The following is a 17,372-nucleotide window of genomic DNA, read 5'->3' as shown; positions in this document are numbered from 1 at the left end:
TCCAGAGAGCACAGACGTGCTTAGCAATTAATTATTAACTGCGGACCAGAAAGCAGGTTTGGAGGTGACATTTCACGCACATTGCTGGAGCCAGTAGGCTGGGTTCTGGGAGAGAGGCCTTGCACGGTTTTGCAAAGCTGACACAGGAAAGGGTGGGACGGGTCAGTCGTAACCTCCTGGGACAATGGTCCCTGCTCTGGTCCCGTCTGTGTCTGATAACCTTGCCCTTATCAGAGAGCAGCGATGTGCCCCATGGCCATGAGGTCTGAGCTGCCCCTCACCTTGGAAGGAGGCAGAAGGCCAGGCCGGCTTCCCAGAGGTCTGGGGGCTGTGGCTTCGCCGAGAATTTCGAATGGCCTAGCCTGGCACGGTCTAAGCTCGGCTCCCGGGCTCAGCCTGTCCTCTCCTGCGGAGGGAGGAGGGGGCTTCACCCGCATCTGAGCACCGGCAGACAGCCTGGGAGCCAGCGGGAGGCAGCAACAGCCACAGGCACCGCACAAATGCACGGGCACAAAAGAGGAAGCTGCAGCCTGGCTCAGAGATGCCGAAAGACAAAGCAAACCAAAGAAAGACCCTCAGCCAATTGATAGAGGCAGGCCCAAGACTTGAACCTTGAGCTCTCCCACAAATCCGTCTGGGAAGCTCTTCTCCCATCAAGGCAGGGAGATAATAATTACCTTCATTTTCCAAATGAGGACACTGAGGCACAGAGAGGGTAGGTCACCTCCTCGAGACCACACAGCTGTCAAACCGTGGAGGGAGAATTCAAAGGCCCCGGATCTGAGCTGACAGCCTCCACGCCCAGCCTATGTAAAATTAATTTGCTCAACGTCCGGGAAGAAAAGGAGGGGTCAACTCTGCTCAGCGCCATCCAGGGCAGTGGTCCTGGGTCTGGCTGGTATTCGAATCACCCGTGTGGTGTGTGTGGAGCACGATGCCTGGGACCCTCAGGCCCACGTTCTCAAGTGGGCAGGGGCGGGCACCAGTGTCTGAAAACCGTGGCTCTAAAGTCAGCCCCAGCGGAGGTGGGGGCAGCTGTTCTAACTTGAGGCAGCCCAGGCACCCTAAGCTTCGCCTCCCTGCCCTGGGCTGCAGCCCCGGGCTCACTGCCCATCTCCCCCACTGGTTTCTCCGGGCGAAAGACAAGCCTGGCACCATCTTTCTGGCAGCTGTGTTCACTGCTGGGGGCAGGTGGCCAAGCTGGGCTTTCCTCCCTTTGGCGACTCCACATTCGGCCCAAAAATAGCCCCAGCAAAGGGCTGACGTGGGGGAGGGGTGGTGCCACTCACCCGAATGCCCTGGTGGGTACCCAACATTGGATGCTGCACCCACCTACCTACCCACATGCTTCTTGGGCATCAGAGCCCTCATGTACCAGTCAGGAGACAGAAACCACATAGTCATTTATTTTCACACGAAAGTTTAATGTAAAGATTAACTCTACTGGAAGACTAATGTTTAAAAAGAGTTTTACAGAATCCCTGGGTTTGAGGGAGAGGCTCCCAGGTAAGGAAACACTTGAGGAGGTCCCCTCCCCGAGCCTGGGAGTCAGACCATCTCGTGGGAAGGCATGGGAGCCCCCGGGACAGTGAGGCTCTCTGGGCTGCCGGAGCCAGAGTCTGTGCACGGTCACGGGGCAGGCAAGGCTGCGGCTGCTGGGCGCGGCTAACGGGGCGTCGGGACCAGAGCTCATCTGTCTAACATCAGAAAGGCCACAGCTAGGGCTACAACCCTGCCCAGATCTTCACCCAGACCCCTGGATGTCCCCACACCACACCTCTGGCAGCCAAGCTGTAGGAGCAAGAATCCCCTCCCTCCTGCGCTGCCCCCAGCGCCCTCTACTGGCCAATTTAACACTGTGCAGGCTGCAAAAGAGAAATCTTATCAGGGCCCAGCCCAGGATTGCACAGCAGGTAATAAAGGGCGGGGTGGAGACTTTTATTTAGCAAGAATAAGTGCAGTTCTGATCACAGGGAGCTGGAAGACGTCCTGTTAAGTGTCAGATACCAGTTTGTCTAGGCAGTGGGGCAGCTTGGGCTCTCAATACAGAGAAACTCTGTCCCCAAAGGGCTATTAAAGGTCATCTTCCTGCCCTCAGGACACTGAACACAGAAAGTCACTTCTGCTGGCAAAAGCAGTTGGTGTAAAGTCTCAGAAATCCCCTCTGGACAAGGGAAAGGAAAGACCACCGTTACTTACAGATACCCGCCAAGTGCCAGGCTCTTTCTGTTACAGATGAGTAAACTGAGGCTCACCAGTGGGTGGAGCTGGGATGCCAGCCCCCACGGACCTGGCTGACCATGCTCTTTACAGCCCCCCAGGGGCTTCTCCCTGGGACGGTCCCTTAGAACTGTGGTCCCCAACCCCCAGGCTGCGGCCCAGTACCAGTCTGTGGCCTGTTAGGGTCCCGGCCGCAGAGCTCTGTCACTCGCCCTCCTCCCTGCCCCCCGTCTGTGGAAAAATAGTTTTCCACGAAACTTAGGAACAGGGACTGGGGGACACAGCAGCAGGTGAGTGGCGAAGCTTCATCCCTATCATCCGTATTTACAGCTGCTCCCCAGAGCTCGCATCGCCGCCGCCCCCACCCTGCCCCCATCCGTGAAAAGCTGTCTCCCATGAAACTGGTCACTGGGGCCATGACGGTTGGGGACCGCTGCCTTAGAAGATCCCAGGCAGCAGGCGGTAGGGCACGGCGGCGGTGTAGCGCTCCCAGTCCTTGCCGTACTTGCTGGCGCAGCGGTGCTCGTCCCGCAGGCAGCGGTGGACCAGCAAGATGGCCATGTAGACGATGTAGAAGTAGGGCAGGAGGTGGCCGCCCCCGCAGGCCAGGCAGTAGGCCAGGCTGCCCATCAGGTCGCCGGTGTAGTTGAAGTGGCGGGCAATGCCCCAGAAGCCCGACACCAGCAGCTTGCTGTGGTGCTTCTGCCCGTCAGCGGACATGTATGAGCACTCGATGGCCTTGGGCTTCCTGCCCCAGATGAGGCAGCGGCCGTCCGTGCGGCGGAACAGGTCCTTCTGGTGGTTAGCCATGCGGAAGATGTAGTAGCCCAGCAGGCCCAGCAGCAGGACGCCCATGGCGTGGGCGGCTGAGAGCTGCACGGGGTGGTAGACCAAGTACAGACCCTGGGGGGCAAGAGGGAAGGGGTCACGCGGCGCCTCCCTGGGGAGCCGGCAGGAGCACAGGCGGCCCGGGCTCAAATCCTGGCTCTGCCTCTGACACATGCCGTGCCTCGGCTTCCTCTTCTGTAAAAGCACCTACCTCGACGGTTGTGGGCCTCAGATGAGTAAACCCACCTACCCACCTACCTAAGTACGCATACACGCATATCCACTCACCTCATATATTGTGTGAATATAAAATACATCAGAAATATAATTTGAATATGATATTGTGATGGTCAGTTTCATGTGTCAACTTGGCTAGGCCACCGGGCCCAGATACTTGGTCAAACGTTAGTTGTCGTGAAGGTATTTTTCAGATGAGATGAACCTTTAAACTAACAGACTGAGTAGAGCAGGCGCCCTCTGCAGTGTGGGTGGGCCGCATCCAATCAGTTGAAGGCCTTAAAAGACCAACTTCCCCCAAAGAGGGAATTCTGACAAAAGACGGCGTCCCAAGGCACCACGACATCAGCTCTTGCCTGGGCCTCCTGCTGCCCCGAAGAGTTTGGACTCGCCAGGCCCCACAACCACCTGAGCTCAAACCTCTTTCTCTCTCTCTCATACACACACACACACACACACCCCATTGATTCCATTTCTCTGGAGAACCCTAATACATATACATTCATAGCATGGAAAAATGTATATACATCCTTAACACGTACACAGCAAGAGCTATACAAGGGAGATCTGCTGCCACAGTTTCACGTGCCTGGGAAGTGGAGCCCACAGAACCAGGGAGCCAGCGGGCCTGCAGCCAGCCAGGTGCAGAAAGGGGTCCAGGTGGACCTCTCGGGCCCCTGAGGACCTGCAGTTGGTGTGAGTGTGGGGCTGGCGCCCGGGGCTCTTCCTCATCTGCCAGGCGCTCTGCTGTGAGCGTCCTGCTCCCAGGGTCCTCGGGCGGGGCGGTCAGTTCCACGTCCTCGGCCTGCACCACCACCGTCCACAGACCTGCTGTAACACCCTGCACCTCACCAGCCACATCCCGAACGGCTGACAGAGCCTTTCCACACGGTTCTCTCCACTGTCACACAACCCTGCCAAGCTGCCCCTAAGCCAGTGCCCTCAGGGTGTTCTGTCTCGGGCCTTCTCACTTGTGAAGGGTGCAGGCAACATCCGTCAGGGTTCCCAAGCGGCTGCTGCACATGGGAGCCCAGCACACCCTCGGATCACAGCAGGGCTGCTCTGGGTGGGCCGGTGGGCTACTGGGCTGCAAATCCTAGCACGTGGGCTGTTTACCAGGGTGCCCCCAGGGCATGCCTGTGGACTGAGCTGCAGAACACCCTGCTGGACCAGTCCCCATGTTTTGGCGGGGCTCCCCATCTGCCCTGCCCCCTCCTCACCTGCAGCGTGTAAAGGTACGGCAGCCAGACACAGTCGCCCCAGCCCAGGTACCACCCAAAGTGGTCGTGGCAGATGTCCATGGTTTTCAGGTACCAGGCTTCATTCCAGAAGAAGTCCAGCACATAGATGGCCTGCAAGACAGGGCAGCCACTAACCGACCCCTGCTCTCCTGGAACACGGACGGGAGCTTCCCGCCATGCCTGGGATATGGGAGGTGGGGGAGTAAAGGAGTCTTTGTCCTTACTCCCCACAAGCCCACAGCCCTGGGGTCACATCCAGCCCAGGTTCTCAGGGCCTGGAACGGTGCCTGCACGAGGGAGGGGTGCATTCACCCCATCCAGACCCGCCCTCCTGCCCACCCCAACCCCAGCGACGTCCAGGGCCTCCTGACTGGCCTTCCTCACCCATTCGGGGCCCTTCCAGCCAGCTCTCCCCTCAGCTCCTGGGGGGCCCTTCGGAACACACCTGATCCCCGCCACCCTCCACCCCTTCTCAGCACATATGTGCACGGCCTTGCTGCTTTTAAGATAAAGATTAAAAATTCCACGAGGCCTAAGGAGCCCAGATGACGGCCTTATTCATCTCCAGCCCCACCCAGCTCTGAGCTCCCGCACACGCTCTGCTCAGGACCCGGGACGTTTCTCAGTTTCTGACTTGCCATCACCTACTACAGGGAACCTGCACAGGCCATTCCTTCCCCCTGGAGCACCCCCTCTTGCCTCTACCATACCTGGTTAAATGCCCACTCACCCCCAGATTCCCCCAGGTGCCATCCCCAAGGGAGACCTTCCCGGGCCAGGCCGGGCTGTGTGGCACCTGCTTCCTCCCCTCCCTAGGCTGGCGCAGCACCAGGCTCACGGTGATGGCCTCTCCCACCACGTGCTCGCTGCCCAAGACTCCTGGGAAGGGTGGCTGACTCTCTGAAAAGTGGTGGATTAACTCTCTGGCTTTGGGATTTTCCCAGGGCCTGGCAAGTGTCAGCGCTTCCACCGTCTCTGGTCACGACGGGTACCTGGAGGACGTTGACCAAGACCATGGAGTTGGTCACTTGGCCGTAGAGCTCCTGCTGTTTAGCCGCAAAGGACAAGTTGATGAGGGTCCAAGCAACAATCCCAGGGCGTCCATTAAAGAACAGCTTGAAGTCAAACCACTTCCCAATTCGGGGGTTAAACTCAACGCCCATCATGTAGTTGTAAAAGAAATTGCCTGTGAATTTGCTAAAAATATAAAGAAAAGATACGTTTAGTGGGTAGGCACATCTCCCAACACACAGCCTACCTTGCTTAGCCGGTGCTAAGCACAGGCCTTGGGTCCCGACAGGTTACATGAGCTGGCCTGGGCGCAGCCCACTGTGAGCTGCCAGGACCCATGTGGCTGACGATGCTTCAGTCTGGCTGGCTCCCCAACACCCAAATTTACTCTCACTTTCTGTCCGGCCATGGCTCAGCAGAGACACCTTAGCCACATGGCAGCCCTTAGGATGCCCACTCTGCTCCCGGGAAGGGTGGGAGACTCCAGGTGCTGGCACACGGCACAGGGGAGCTGCAGAGCTGGCTCTGTTGGACTGAGTGTGATCCTGAAGCCCAAGCATGTGGCCTGAAGTCAACTCAGGGCATTTGGGCCCCTCATGGGCAACTGATGTTACAAATTATGCCTAAATAGAGAATGAAAAAAATCATCCTGTCCAAAGCCGTGTGCTTGCTGTGTACGCACAGGGATTTCTGGGTTAGAAAATCCTATTTTTGAGTCCAGTTCCTTCAGTTAGGCTAAACACAAAGCAGCCAAACAGTCTAAAGCAGCTGATGTGATTACAAAGCAGTGACGGTGATTTCCATGAGCCATAGGCCAGCCTCGTTACTTGATAACACACAGGATAGACAGTATCATCCTCCAGAGACACTTCCCAAGACCTAGGAGTAATAGTTAGAGGAAAGATACTTTGTTTGGGTCTCCCAGAATAAATTGTAAGCCCCACTGCCTACATCTGTCTACAAAAGAACCCCACCAAATATGTATCGATGGATAGATGGATGGATAGGAGGGTGAGTGGGTGGATGGATGAATGGATGGGGAGATAGATGGATGGGCATGTGGATGGAATGGATAGATGGATGGGTGGATAGGATAGGATGAGTGGGTAGATGGATGGATGAGAGGGTGAATGGGTGGATGAATGGCATGGGTAGATGGATGGATGGGTGTGTGAATGGATGGATAGGCAGGTGGATGGGTGGGTAGACAGCTAGGTGGGTGTGTGAATGGATGGATAGGCAGGCAGGTGGATGGGTGGGTAGATGGATAAATGGGTGTGTGAATGGATGGATGAACGGGCAGGTGGATGGGTGGGTAGATGGATGGATGGGTGTGTGAATGGATGGATGGACGGGCAGGTGGATGGGTGGGTAGATGGATGGATGGGTGTGTGAATGGATGCATGGACGGGCAGGTGGATGGGTGGGTAGATGGAATGGATGGACGGGCAGGTGGATGGGTGGGTAGATGGATGGATGGGTGTATGAATGGATGGATGGACGGGCCGGTGGATGGGTGGGTAGATGGATGTCTGACCACTGTCCAGCCTGAGGTCCATGAGAATAGGTACCGACCAGCAGGGCTCTCCCGGAAGCTGTTATGTTAAAGCTGCTAAGACAACAAGACTCTTCACTAAGACTGTTTCAGGCCACACTCACTACTCCAAAGAGGCAATGGGCTGCCTTTGCCCCGAGCCAGCAGTTGTCTTTCTGGCTTCCCTGCTCCCATGATGGCCCCACAGGCAATGACTTGGCCACTGTCCGCTACATTCTTCCTAAGGCCAGAGAAGCCACCAGACACTTAAGATGTTCCCCAGGGTCAAATAAGCTCCATTCCCCTCCTTCTCTGAGGCTTCTGCAGCCTCCCGTCCAAGGCAGCAGATGGGCAAGGAGCAAGAATAGCACTTTCCACATCAGGCGTGGCCTCCACTACGAACATACCAGTCTTTGGCACTGGTGGGGAAGAAGTAGCCCTTGATCATCACGAAAGTGGACACGGTGTAGCCGAGGATGTTGGCGCACCACAGCAGCGGTATCCAGTTGTCGAAGATGATGGTGGGCGGGAACCAGGACAGGAGGTGGGCACCGGCGAACCAGAGGAGGTGTGTGATGAGCCAGGCTTGGAGGCCGTTGATTTCGTACTTGTTCACAACCCCTGCGGGGGGAAGATGTAGAAATCAAAGTGTGTCCCTGACCTGCATCAACGGACTTGGCCAGGTGGTCACATGCCTGGCTGGGCCGAACTCGTTTTCTGGGCCTTTGGGACTGCTCCGACCCTCGTCCAGGGCCCCCAGCACCGTCCCCGAAGAGGCCGGTCAGTGTCTGCAGCAATCCCAGCTCCCGGTCAGAAGGCCGGTAGTGCCCCTCACACCGTCGGCTGAGGAACCAACGCTCCTGCCGAGTCCTCGGAAGAGGGAAAGTAGGTGACTCTATGCTCTGGGCTCTGAGCCTCCTTAAGTGACCACAGGCCGGGTGACGGGGCTACGGTTTGTTAGGGAGGGTGCGGCCAAGTGGCAGAGGCAGGCGAGATGCCTGTGGTGCCCCACGTCCCCCTTGCAACTGTCACGGAGCGTCTCAGCCTCCCACTAGACCAGGAGCTCTCTGCGGGCAGGGACAGGTGGGCTTCCAGTCTGCACCCCGCACGGCACGAAGCTGGGCTCTTCGCTGACGAGGCCTCCCCACAGATGCGGGCGGCACTGGGGCTGGGCAGGACAGTCCTTCAGGAAGCTGCTACAGAGCCGGCCACATCACCTGCTGTGCGACTGGGGAAGGCGCTGGGGCCCATCGGTCCCCTCTCTATGGAGCAAAGTGATGTTTAGCCTTGTGCCTCAGACAACCCCGGCTGCCCTCAATCCTTTTGAGGCCTGGTGCTGTGAAAAATCTCCATGCGAAACTCACTTTTATTTGTGAGAGGCCTTGGGACAGAAGTGGACTTGGGGTGGAGGTGGCCTCAGGGTGGGCAGCCGCAGGGCTGAAGGGAGGGGCACAGCAGCCCAGAGGGGAGCCCAGGAGGGCAGGTGGGGGGTTTACCTGCAGGCGTCACGGCCCCTTCCTGCACTCCCCCTACGTAGCCGGGCACAAACTTATGGCAGAAGTCAGGAAGCCATGTGTACAAAAGCACCTGCAACAAAGAATGTTATGCAAAATTGCCACGGCCTGGAGGGCACACCCATGTTTTGACACAGCATGAACTTGAGAAATCCTAATTATGGTTTCGGTTTTTTTTTGAGACAGAGTCTCACTCTTGCCCCAGCTAGAGTGCAGTGGTGTGATCATAGCTCACTGCAACCTCCAACTCCTGGGCTCAAGTGATTCTCCTGCCTCGGCCTCCCAAGTAGCTGGGACTACAGGCATGTGTACGACCACGCCCGGCCAATTTTTCCATGTTTAGTAGAGACGGGATCCCACTCTTGCTCAGGCTGGAATTATGGTCTTACGCAGAAAGATTATTGCTCCTGGGAGCTCAGACTGCAGGTCGACTGGGGCTTTGAAAGGATTCCTGAACAGGAAACTCATCTACCAGTCAAGGCACCAAAGTGTCCCTCCCCAACCCCCAGCCCACCCAGGGCCCTGCTCACCCCCTCAGGAGAGCACACGAGTCCTTCCCAGTCACTTTTTATTGGGGGAGGGAGGTATTTAAAAAAATTGAGATATGACTAACATACCACAAAATTCACCCTTCCAAAGTGTACAATTCAGCAGCATTTAGTGCATTCGCAAGGTTGTGCAACCATTGCCACTATCTTAATTCCACAACTTTTCATCCCTGTAGAAGGGAAATCCGCTCCTATTCAAAGTCACTCCAAATTCCCCCTCCCTGCAGCCCCTGATGACTGCTGCTCCTCCTGTCTCTGTGGAGTGGTCCACTCTGGGCTTTTCACATAAATGGAGTCACACAGTGTGTGGTGTTTTATGACCAGCTTCCTTCAATTAGCGCGGTATTTTCCGGGTTCATCCACCCGCAGCGCGTATCAGCACGTCACTGCTGCTTAATGCCAAACGGCATCCACGGGTGGACAGACCGCACGCTGCGTACCCAGCCGTCCGTGGACGGAAAGAGGGGCGTTTCCACTTTTGGGCTATTGGGTTTTTTTATGTTTTTAGTTTTATTTTTTCTTCTTTCTTTCTTTTTCTTTTCCTGAGCCAAAGCCAAGTAAGCTTTCAGCTGTTGTGATTCAGCTGCCCCTGTCATTTTTTCCCCAAAGGTACCAATAGACCTGAACTGTGAGGGATTCTAAAGCCCGAAATCTTGGACCCTGGGGAGAAACAGCAAACAATGGCTCCAGCCTTCCTCCTGGGAGGGAAAACCCGGGCCTGTCTGCCTTCTCCTAGCACCATTTCCCTGGAAACTTTATCCAAGGTTAAGACAATGAGCAACACGGCTGCGTTTGCCAAATTTACTGTGCAAACAGCCCCTGCCTGGGGAGCTTCCTCTGTGCGGGGAGGCCGGCAGGGGAGCAGGGTGAAGACGTCCTTGGCCAGGACTGCGCAACACCCTGTTGGGAAATGCAGGTCTGGGCTTTGTGCCCAGCAGTGTCCCTGGTCACTAAGAGCGTCCCTTTCAGGGTTGGGGATGTTCCTTCCCACGGGCTAATGCAAGACTTGCCTCTCGCTGTGTACAGGGCCTCCCTGGGCCCGCCCATGCCCTCCCACTGGGTCTCACTCCTCACCCCAGCCTGTTCCTGCAAGGCTGGGCACGCTCTGGAACCACATCCAGGCACTTCCAAAGGAGTGGCAGACACAGATGCCGACAGGTGCTTCCTGCCCTACGTCTGATGACAAACCTAAGTGCATCTGAGTCTAAGGAATGCCCTCTAGATCCTGGAACCTGAAAGTCAACCCGAGTCAGGATCCCACACCCCAGACAGACGGCAGGGAGTCCCAGCATGAGGGCCACTCTCCCCGCACCCGCTGTGCCCTGACCGCAAAGGCGGGCTGCTGACCTGGAAGGTGACCCACAAGGCATAGAGCTGGGCCGCTTTCTTCGTCACAGGTGGGGTCTTGGCCCAGATGTCTGCGAGCCGAGCACGGCCGGTGGCGATGTCCACCACGGGAGCTGTCAGAGCGCAGCCGTACTGGTCGCAGGCCATGATAAAGTAGTACACGATGACGGGCGCGAAGAGCAGCAGGAAGATGACGCTCGCCAGGGAAAACCAATCCACCTCCCTGTCGGGACAGACGCGGGCGGTCACTTGGGGCCCACTCGTCCCCCTGACCCCACACAGGGCTCCGAGATGGCCTTGTGTGTGGGACCCGTGGTTCAAGCCCACCGGCACCTCACGAGAGAAGGCACAGCTCTTAGCGCCAAGCCCTCCCGCTGCTGAGGAAGCCACCCAAAGTACCTGCTCCACTGCGACTGGCAGGCAATTCGATGGACCTGTGGGTGCCCACAGACAGCCCGGGGCCCAGGACATGAACGCAGGAAGGCCTTTCACAACCACCAAGGCCGGCGGCCTCCCCAGTTCCAGGCCAGGGAAGACCCTCACCCACACCAAGTTCCCACCGCTCTACGGCAAAACGTGAGCCTGACAACAACGTCCCACCCCAGGGCAGTGGGAGAGAACCGGTTGCCTTAAAGCCCACATCCCTTCTATATGGTTTGGTGACAGTGCTTCCTAGTTTCCCTTTTTTTAATTCCTTACTCTATAAAGTAGAAAACTGCTTACCTTTCGTTAGACTTGACAATAAAAAAAGATTTTAATAGGTTATTCATTCCTTTGGGTCCATAAAATCCCAAAGGCTGCAAACCTCTAAGAGCCACTGTATCTTCCGACTGGGAGAACAGGCAAGATCCTTACCAGGCACGGCCCCACTGTCCTTGAGATACAGCCCTGTCATTGGTGACGCTGGCCGGACTCTTGGTTTTGGGAGCATTGGGCTGGGATTTTGCAGCCATCAGGCCCTGTAGGAAAGAGATAGCTTGCTCAGATTGTCCACAAAGAACAGAAACCACCTCTCCCTGCTGCATCCACCACTGCTCAGGGGCCTGGCCTCCTTAGCACACCCTCCCAGTTCCTTGTCCCCAACAGCAGGTTCCAGGCAAGGAAGAGACGGTCCCATGTTAGACTCTCTCCTGGAGCCTGCAACCACCTCCCACCTGGCCTTCCTACACCTGCTCTTGCTGGTCGCAGTTCATTCTCCGGGTGGCGGCAGAACACCCACGCTTCTTACAGCTCGAACCAGCTCCCCCTCCCTCCTGCACACCGTTCTTCCTTCGTCCTCTCTGCTCAGGGACACTGCTCAGGGACACGGGGACCTTTACTTATCCTTGAATACAGTTCATCTCGTTCATGTGAACCATGACAACAACATCCCACCCCCAGGGCAGTGGGAGAGAACCGGTTGCCCTTAAAGTCCATATCTATATCCTCGTTCACGGGGCCAGTTACTTCCTCTGCTTAGAACACGATTGCACGTGTCCTTGTTCAGGGATCATGGAAAATGTCCCTTCCTCGGGAGACCTTCCCTCCCAGCCAATTTAAAGTGGCTGCTCCCCAGGTTCCCTGCCAAGGCTTGCATTCCACCGGGCAGTTTATTTTCTTAATAATTTTCCTCACCATATAGGATTATTTTATTTGTTTTTGTACATGGCTATAGTCTGTTCCCCTGGCCCCCCATTAGGATGTAAGCACCCAAGGGCAGGAGTCCTATGTCCCCTGTATTTCTCCACTACCAGGGCCTAGAACAGTGGCCCATATGGGGTGCTCAATAATCACCCTAAAAAACAGGGGGAGGAGAGAGAATTTCTCTAGGGACCCACAGCTGCTCTATATGCATTGATTTGGGGGAAGTAGTGACACCCTCACGTCCAGAACAAGTTCATAACTGTGAAGCCTTAACATATCAGCGATAAAAAAAAAAGATGATCTTAAAGGCTTTCAAAGAAAAACTGGGATTAAGAATCCTGGTAGCCCTGGCCTGCTCAACGGCAAGCTGAATCGTAGAAGACAACAATGAAAAACTTCAACATTCTGACGGAAGCTTTGCTTTCGACCTAGAAGTCTATTCCCAAGGGAACTGTTGTTTAAAGAAGATGGCACAAGGTCCAGGAAAGTGGGGATCCCAGAGAGCTGCTAAAGGGATGCCCAGCGAAAGGAAAAGGGCAAGTCTAGGGCGACAGCTGTGCGGCAGGACCAGCCGGGAACCAGCCCACACGGGGACAGGATGAATGGCTAGGCAAGAAGAGAGATAAAATGAGTTTTGTTGTGTTTGAGTGGGCAGAGCAGTTGGTATGTGTGGCAGCTCTGTCAGAGCACTCAGAAAGAATTAATGACAGGGCCAGGCGCGGTGGCTCACGCCTGTAATCCTAGCACTCTGGGAGGCCAAGGTGGGCGGATCGTTTGAGCTCAGGAGTTCGAAACCAGCCTGAGCAAGAGCGAGACCCCGTCTCTACTAAAAATAGAAAGAAATTAATCAGACAACTAAAAATATATAGAAAAAATTAGCCGGGCATGGTGGCACATGCCTGTAGTCCCAGCTGCTCGGGAGGCTGAGGCAGAAGGATCGCTTGAGCCCAGGAGTGTGAGGTTGCTGTGAGCTAGGCTGATGCCACAGCACTCACTCTAGCCCAGGCAAAAGAGTGAGAAAAAAAAAAAAAAAGAATTAATGACAGATGCGCAGAAATCTCACCAAGCGGAAAAAGGGAGGAAACCGTTAACTGCAGGAAAAACAAAAAGTCATACGAGGGGAAAAAAAGAAACCAAACCATAATTATAGGGCATTACTTGGCTCAACAACGTCAACTCTGGCTATTGATCGACTATTGGACGTACGGAAGGAAATCTGCAAAGTTGGGGGTGTTAAAAGCAAATTGCTTAGCAGATACAAACACCACCATCAAAGTAGTTAAAAGAATGAAAAGTGTTTGCCGCTGGCAAGCCAGATGTGGGATATAGGATGCGGTAAAGAACTTTTTCCGGTAAACCTTTTTACATTCTGATTTTTTAAAAAATGTGAGCATCAATTACTTAAATAAAAATTTACATTCATTTAACAAATTTCCATGACGAAAGACATTTTCATTACATAGTGTGAGAACTGGAGCCTCAGCACAGGTTAGTTTATGAAGAGCCTGTGACAAACAAGGCAGGGTGGAAAGTTCTTGAGGGGCAGGGGCCACGCCTGTCTACAGCCCCGAACAGAGCCTGGCCCATGGCAGTCACTCCGCTCATATTTGCAGAATTGAAGCAGATGAAAGAAAACTGTCCCTGAGAAGTGTTTTACACCCTAAGCAACACGGATGTCAGGATCGCGGCCATCTGGCCAGGCCAGCTCGCTTTCCAGTTCCCTCCCCCGAGGCTCTCATATTGCTTCTTGCTCAGTGGGAACAACCCCAGGCTTCAGACTTCGTGGTGACGCAGAGGGCTATGGAGAGGAGAGCGCTATTCGCGCTCCTCACCAAACCTTCCTAGGTCAGCGCCCCAACCTCTGGCCCTGAGTTCTTAGGCTGACAGTGTCCGTCTCCAGCACCCATGCTCACTCCTGCCTTACAGGAACGTCAGGCAGAGGGGGCTGGCGATCTTCTTGCCCCAAGTCACAGCCAAGCCCCGTGGAGGCAGTGCCTGGCACCAATGTCATCCCTCAATTATCTGCCATGCTGGAAAACTGCGAACAGCCAGGGAATGTGTGACCTCAGATCAGTACGGAAAAGGCAAGTGGAGAACGTGGCCAACAGGGAAAAGTGTATCTCCTAGGGATTAAAACAGGATCAAACTACTATTTCCTGCTTATCGAGTTCATTCACCCAGGAGTCGGGTCCTCTGTCACAAGCACTGAATTTTGTAATCAACGTGTAAGTAGGGCCTTGGTGGTGGACGCTGGGAGCAGAGGCGGGAGGTGCTCCAGGTGGACTGTATTTCACTCATGAGACACAGACAGCAGTCAACACTTGAGAGCAGATACACCAGTTTGTTTTTACTTTTTCAAAGCTGAAAAGTCACAGCCTGTGCCAGGGACCAAGGGCGCTGAGACATGCTTACCTCCGATCCAGTGGCTTCACAGAGGAACGTAAGTTTCCTTCCTGAACTGGCCTCTTTAAAATGTCTGGACTCTCCCGTTCCAGAAGGCCTGCCCGCGGCTTCCCCACACGCGGAACACGCCGAGCACAGTCCTGCAGGGGACACAAAGAGGGAAACCCTCAGGGAGCTGACAGTTCAGGATGGAAGGCAGACAAGGCCCCCTGCTGGAATCAAGCCAGCCACAGGCTCATGGCGGGGAGCGCAAGATCAAAAGGGGCCCCGTGTGCGCACGCGCGTGTAAGGCAATCTCTTTAGAGCTTCTCCGCCTGGCTCGGTGCCTGGCAATCGGTAAGGACTTAACACCAATGGCTGGAACAGGACGGGTCTTCACGCAGGCGGTGCTTGCTGATGGGCCTTGAGGTCGTACGCGGATCAGATCAGATGAGTGGCAATGAACCAAGAGGGTTTTCTTTAGACGCTGACCACAGGCAGCCACATGCGTCTGGAATGCCTCAGCTCAAATGAAGCCACCCAGAGCTTGTACATTCCAGGAGCCAGAGAGAGCCCAAGGACTCAGAGCAGCCCCGAGAACAACCTGGGCTCCGCGGCCCGAGTCCCTGGGGCTTCAGTGACCTTCCTGCGTATCTTAATGCCTGTGAGGACTGATGGTGGTTGATGACAGATAAAGGCGGTTAGGGGCCCTGCCCTGGGGAAAGAGGAGCCAGGGAAATGGGTGGGGCGCCCTAGCGGCCTGCTCAGCTCCCAGGGCTGGTTTCCAGGTCCCACAGACCCAAGCGAAGGGGACTCTGTGCCTGAAGGTCTGGGGATGGCTCGACCCTGTGGCAGCTTTCTGGCTCCTCGAGGGTTTAGTAATTTGGGGACGCAGCAGCGACCCAGCACTGTGGCACAGCTAGTGGCAGCCGGCGTGGGGAGTGCCCAGAAGGCCCCAAGGGTCCCCGCCAGAGGCTACGAGTTCCTATTTGAGGCATGAGACCTTGAGCTGTCCCTGACACTTGCTGAGCCTTAGTTCCCTCGCTGCAAAGTAACCGCGTCACCCACTGTGCTGAGTGAGGAGTCAACGCGATAACGTGGGCCAAGTGCGCAGAGCCACACTGGACCCCCAAGTGTTCACCCGTGTGCCAGCTCTCGCCCACACTGCCATCGGCACTAGCCAGGGCTCAGCGGGGCTCACCCAGAGGAGATTCAGACTGGCAGAGAAGGCTGCAAAACCAACAGGCCCCAAAGGCCTGCAGGGCTGGGCCACAGAGCATTTTGGTTATCAACTGAACAGCAAATCGCCCCTGAACTCAGTGGCTTAAAACCACAAGTCTTTGTATCATCTCGTGGTTTCTGTGGGTCAGGGTTTGGGAAGGGAAGGCTAGGCAGCTACGACCTGGGCAGCGGGGTGGTCTCATGCAGGGGGATGGCCGCGTGCTGGGGCAGCGGCACGAGCACTGCTGAGACTCCCTCTTCACGGGGTTTCCTCCTGCTGGCTAGCTTGGGCTTCTTCACAGCATGGTGGCCTCAAGGCCATCAGAGAATTTACAAGGAGGGCCCCAGTGAGGGTTCCAAATACAAGGCAGAAGCCGTGTCACCTTTTCTGACCTGGTCTCAGCAGGCATGTAACATCGCTCCCACCAGATCCCATTGGTCACAGCGCCCCGTCATTCGAGAGAAGGGGGTCAGACCCCACTTCTTGCTGGGGGAGTGGCAAGGTATCAGGACATGAGCTATTGTTGGGGCTATCACTGGATGACACAACCTGTCACAGACAGCTCTATTCAGCATCTACCATGGGCCAGACGCAAGTTATCTCATTGGACTCTCACACCGACCCTGGAGAGTTAGCTCCTTCCTGTTCACCCATTTCACAGATGAGGTTAAGGACAGAGAAGATCCTTCTGCTATTGCAACAGGTTCACTCTGACCTAGGGGACAGAGCTGGGTCTGTGGGAACTCCACCTTCTGGGACTCCCTGGGGAGGCTGTGGAACAGAATTTGGAATAACGATGACACGTGCTAACTTTTGAGTGCCATGTTGAGTACTATTCTAAGGATCTTATACAGAGGAACAGATTTAGTTGGAACGTCATGGGAACAGCAGGGAGTCCATTTTAAAAGTGTGTTAGTCCTAGGAGTGGCAGAGACTGAAAAATAGAGACGTGCTCCCAACTGGATTTCGAGATCAAAAAGAACAATACAAGTCAGAGTCGGTGAGGGAGAGAGGAGCTGCCCTCCTGGTGTGAGGACACTTCTAGAAGCCAGAGAGACGCAGCAGTTGACCCAGCAGATACTTGGAGGAATTTATCTTGGAAAATACTCTGAGGGCTGTGTAAACATGCAGATGCAAGAACTTCCATTCCATTGCGATTTGCTGTATATACTTGCAAAACAATGGAAACAACCAAATGACTATCAATCAGAAAATCAGATAAATAATGACACACCTACACATAACACTCAGCAACCATTAAAAAGAACAAGTTTGTTCTGTGTGTATCAACGAGGAAGAAGTCTCTGATGTGTCACAACAAAAGGGCAAGTTGCAATATACTGTATCATTAAAAAAGCTACACACTGGCCAGGCGCGGTGGCTCACACCTGTAATCCTAGCTCTGGAAGGCCAAGGCGGGCGGATTGTTTGAGCTCAGGAGTTCGAGGCCAGCCTGAGCAAGAGCGAGACCCCATCTCTACTAAAAATAGAAAGAAATGATCTGGATAACTAAAAATATACAGAAAAAATTAGCCGGGCATGGTGGTGCATGCCTGTAGTCCCAGCGACTCGGGAGGCTGAGGCAGTAGGATCGCTTGAGCCCAGGAGTGTGAGGTTGCTGTGAGCTAGGCTGACGCCACGGCACTCACTCTAGCCAGGGCAACA

General features: G+C 55.1%; 1 protein-coding gene across 1 annotated transcript in view; it reads right to left on the bottom strand.

Annotated features, from left to right (window-relative positions):
• Nucleotides 1-2,611: 2,611 nt before the first annotated feature.
• The window catches only part of DHCR7 (7-dehydrocholesterol reductase), a 16,489-nt gene continuing 1,728 nt past the window's right edge, over nt 2,612-17,372 (bottom strand). Inside the window, exons 2-9 of the mRNA XM_012665570.1 lie at nt 14,516-14,646; nt 11,336-11,439; nt 10,481-10,703; nt 8,568-8,658; nt 7,479-7,692; nt 5,519-5,723; nt 4,506-4,637; nt 2,612-3,123 (exon numbers count right to left, since the gene is read on the bottom strand). Of these exons, the coding sequence (XP_012521024.1) occupies nt 2,659-3,123; nt 4,506-4,637; nt 5,519-5,723; nt 7,479-7,692; nt 8,568-8,658; nt 10,481-10,703; nt 11,336-11,433 (1,428 nt within the window). The 5' untranslated portion in view covers nt 11,434-11,439; nt 14,516-14,646 and the 3' untranslated portion in view covers nt 2,612-2,658. The remainder of the gene's footprint in view (nt 3,124-4,505; nt 4,638-5,518; nt 5,724-7,478; nt 7,693-8,567; nt 8,659-10,480; nt 10,704-11,335; nt 11,440-14,515; nt 14,647-17,372) is intronic.

The sequence above is a fragment of the Propithecus coquereli genome, unplaced genomic scaffold, assembly GCF_000956105.1.
Source record: "Propithecus coquereli isolate 6110/MARCELLA unplaced genomic scaffold, Pcoq_1.0 Scaffold120, whole genome shotgun sequence".
Taxonomy (NCBI): domain Eukaryota; kingdom Metazoa; phylum Chordata; class Mammalia; order Primates; family Indriidae; genus Propithecus; species Propithecus coquereli.
The sequence above is the reverse complement of the archived record's forward strand: the minus strand, read 5'-3'. Positions and strand labels throughout refer to the sequence as shown.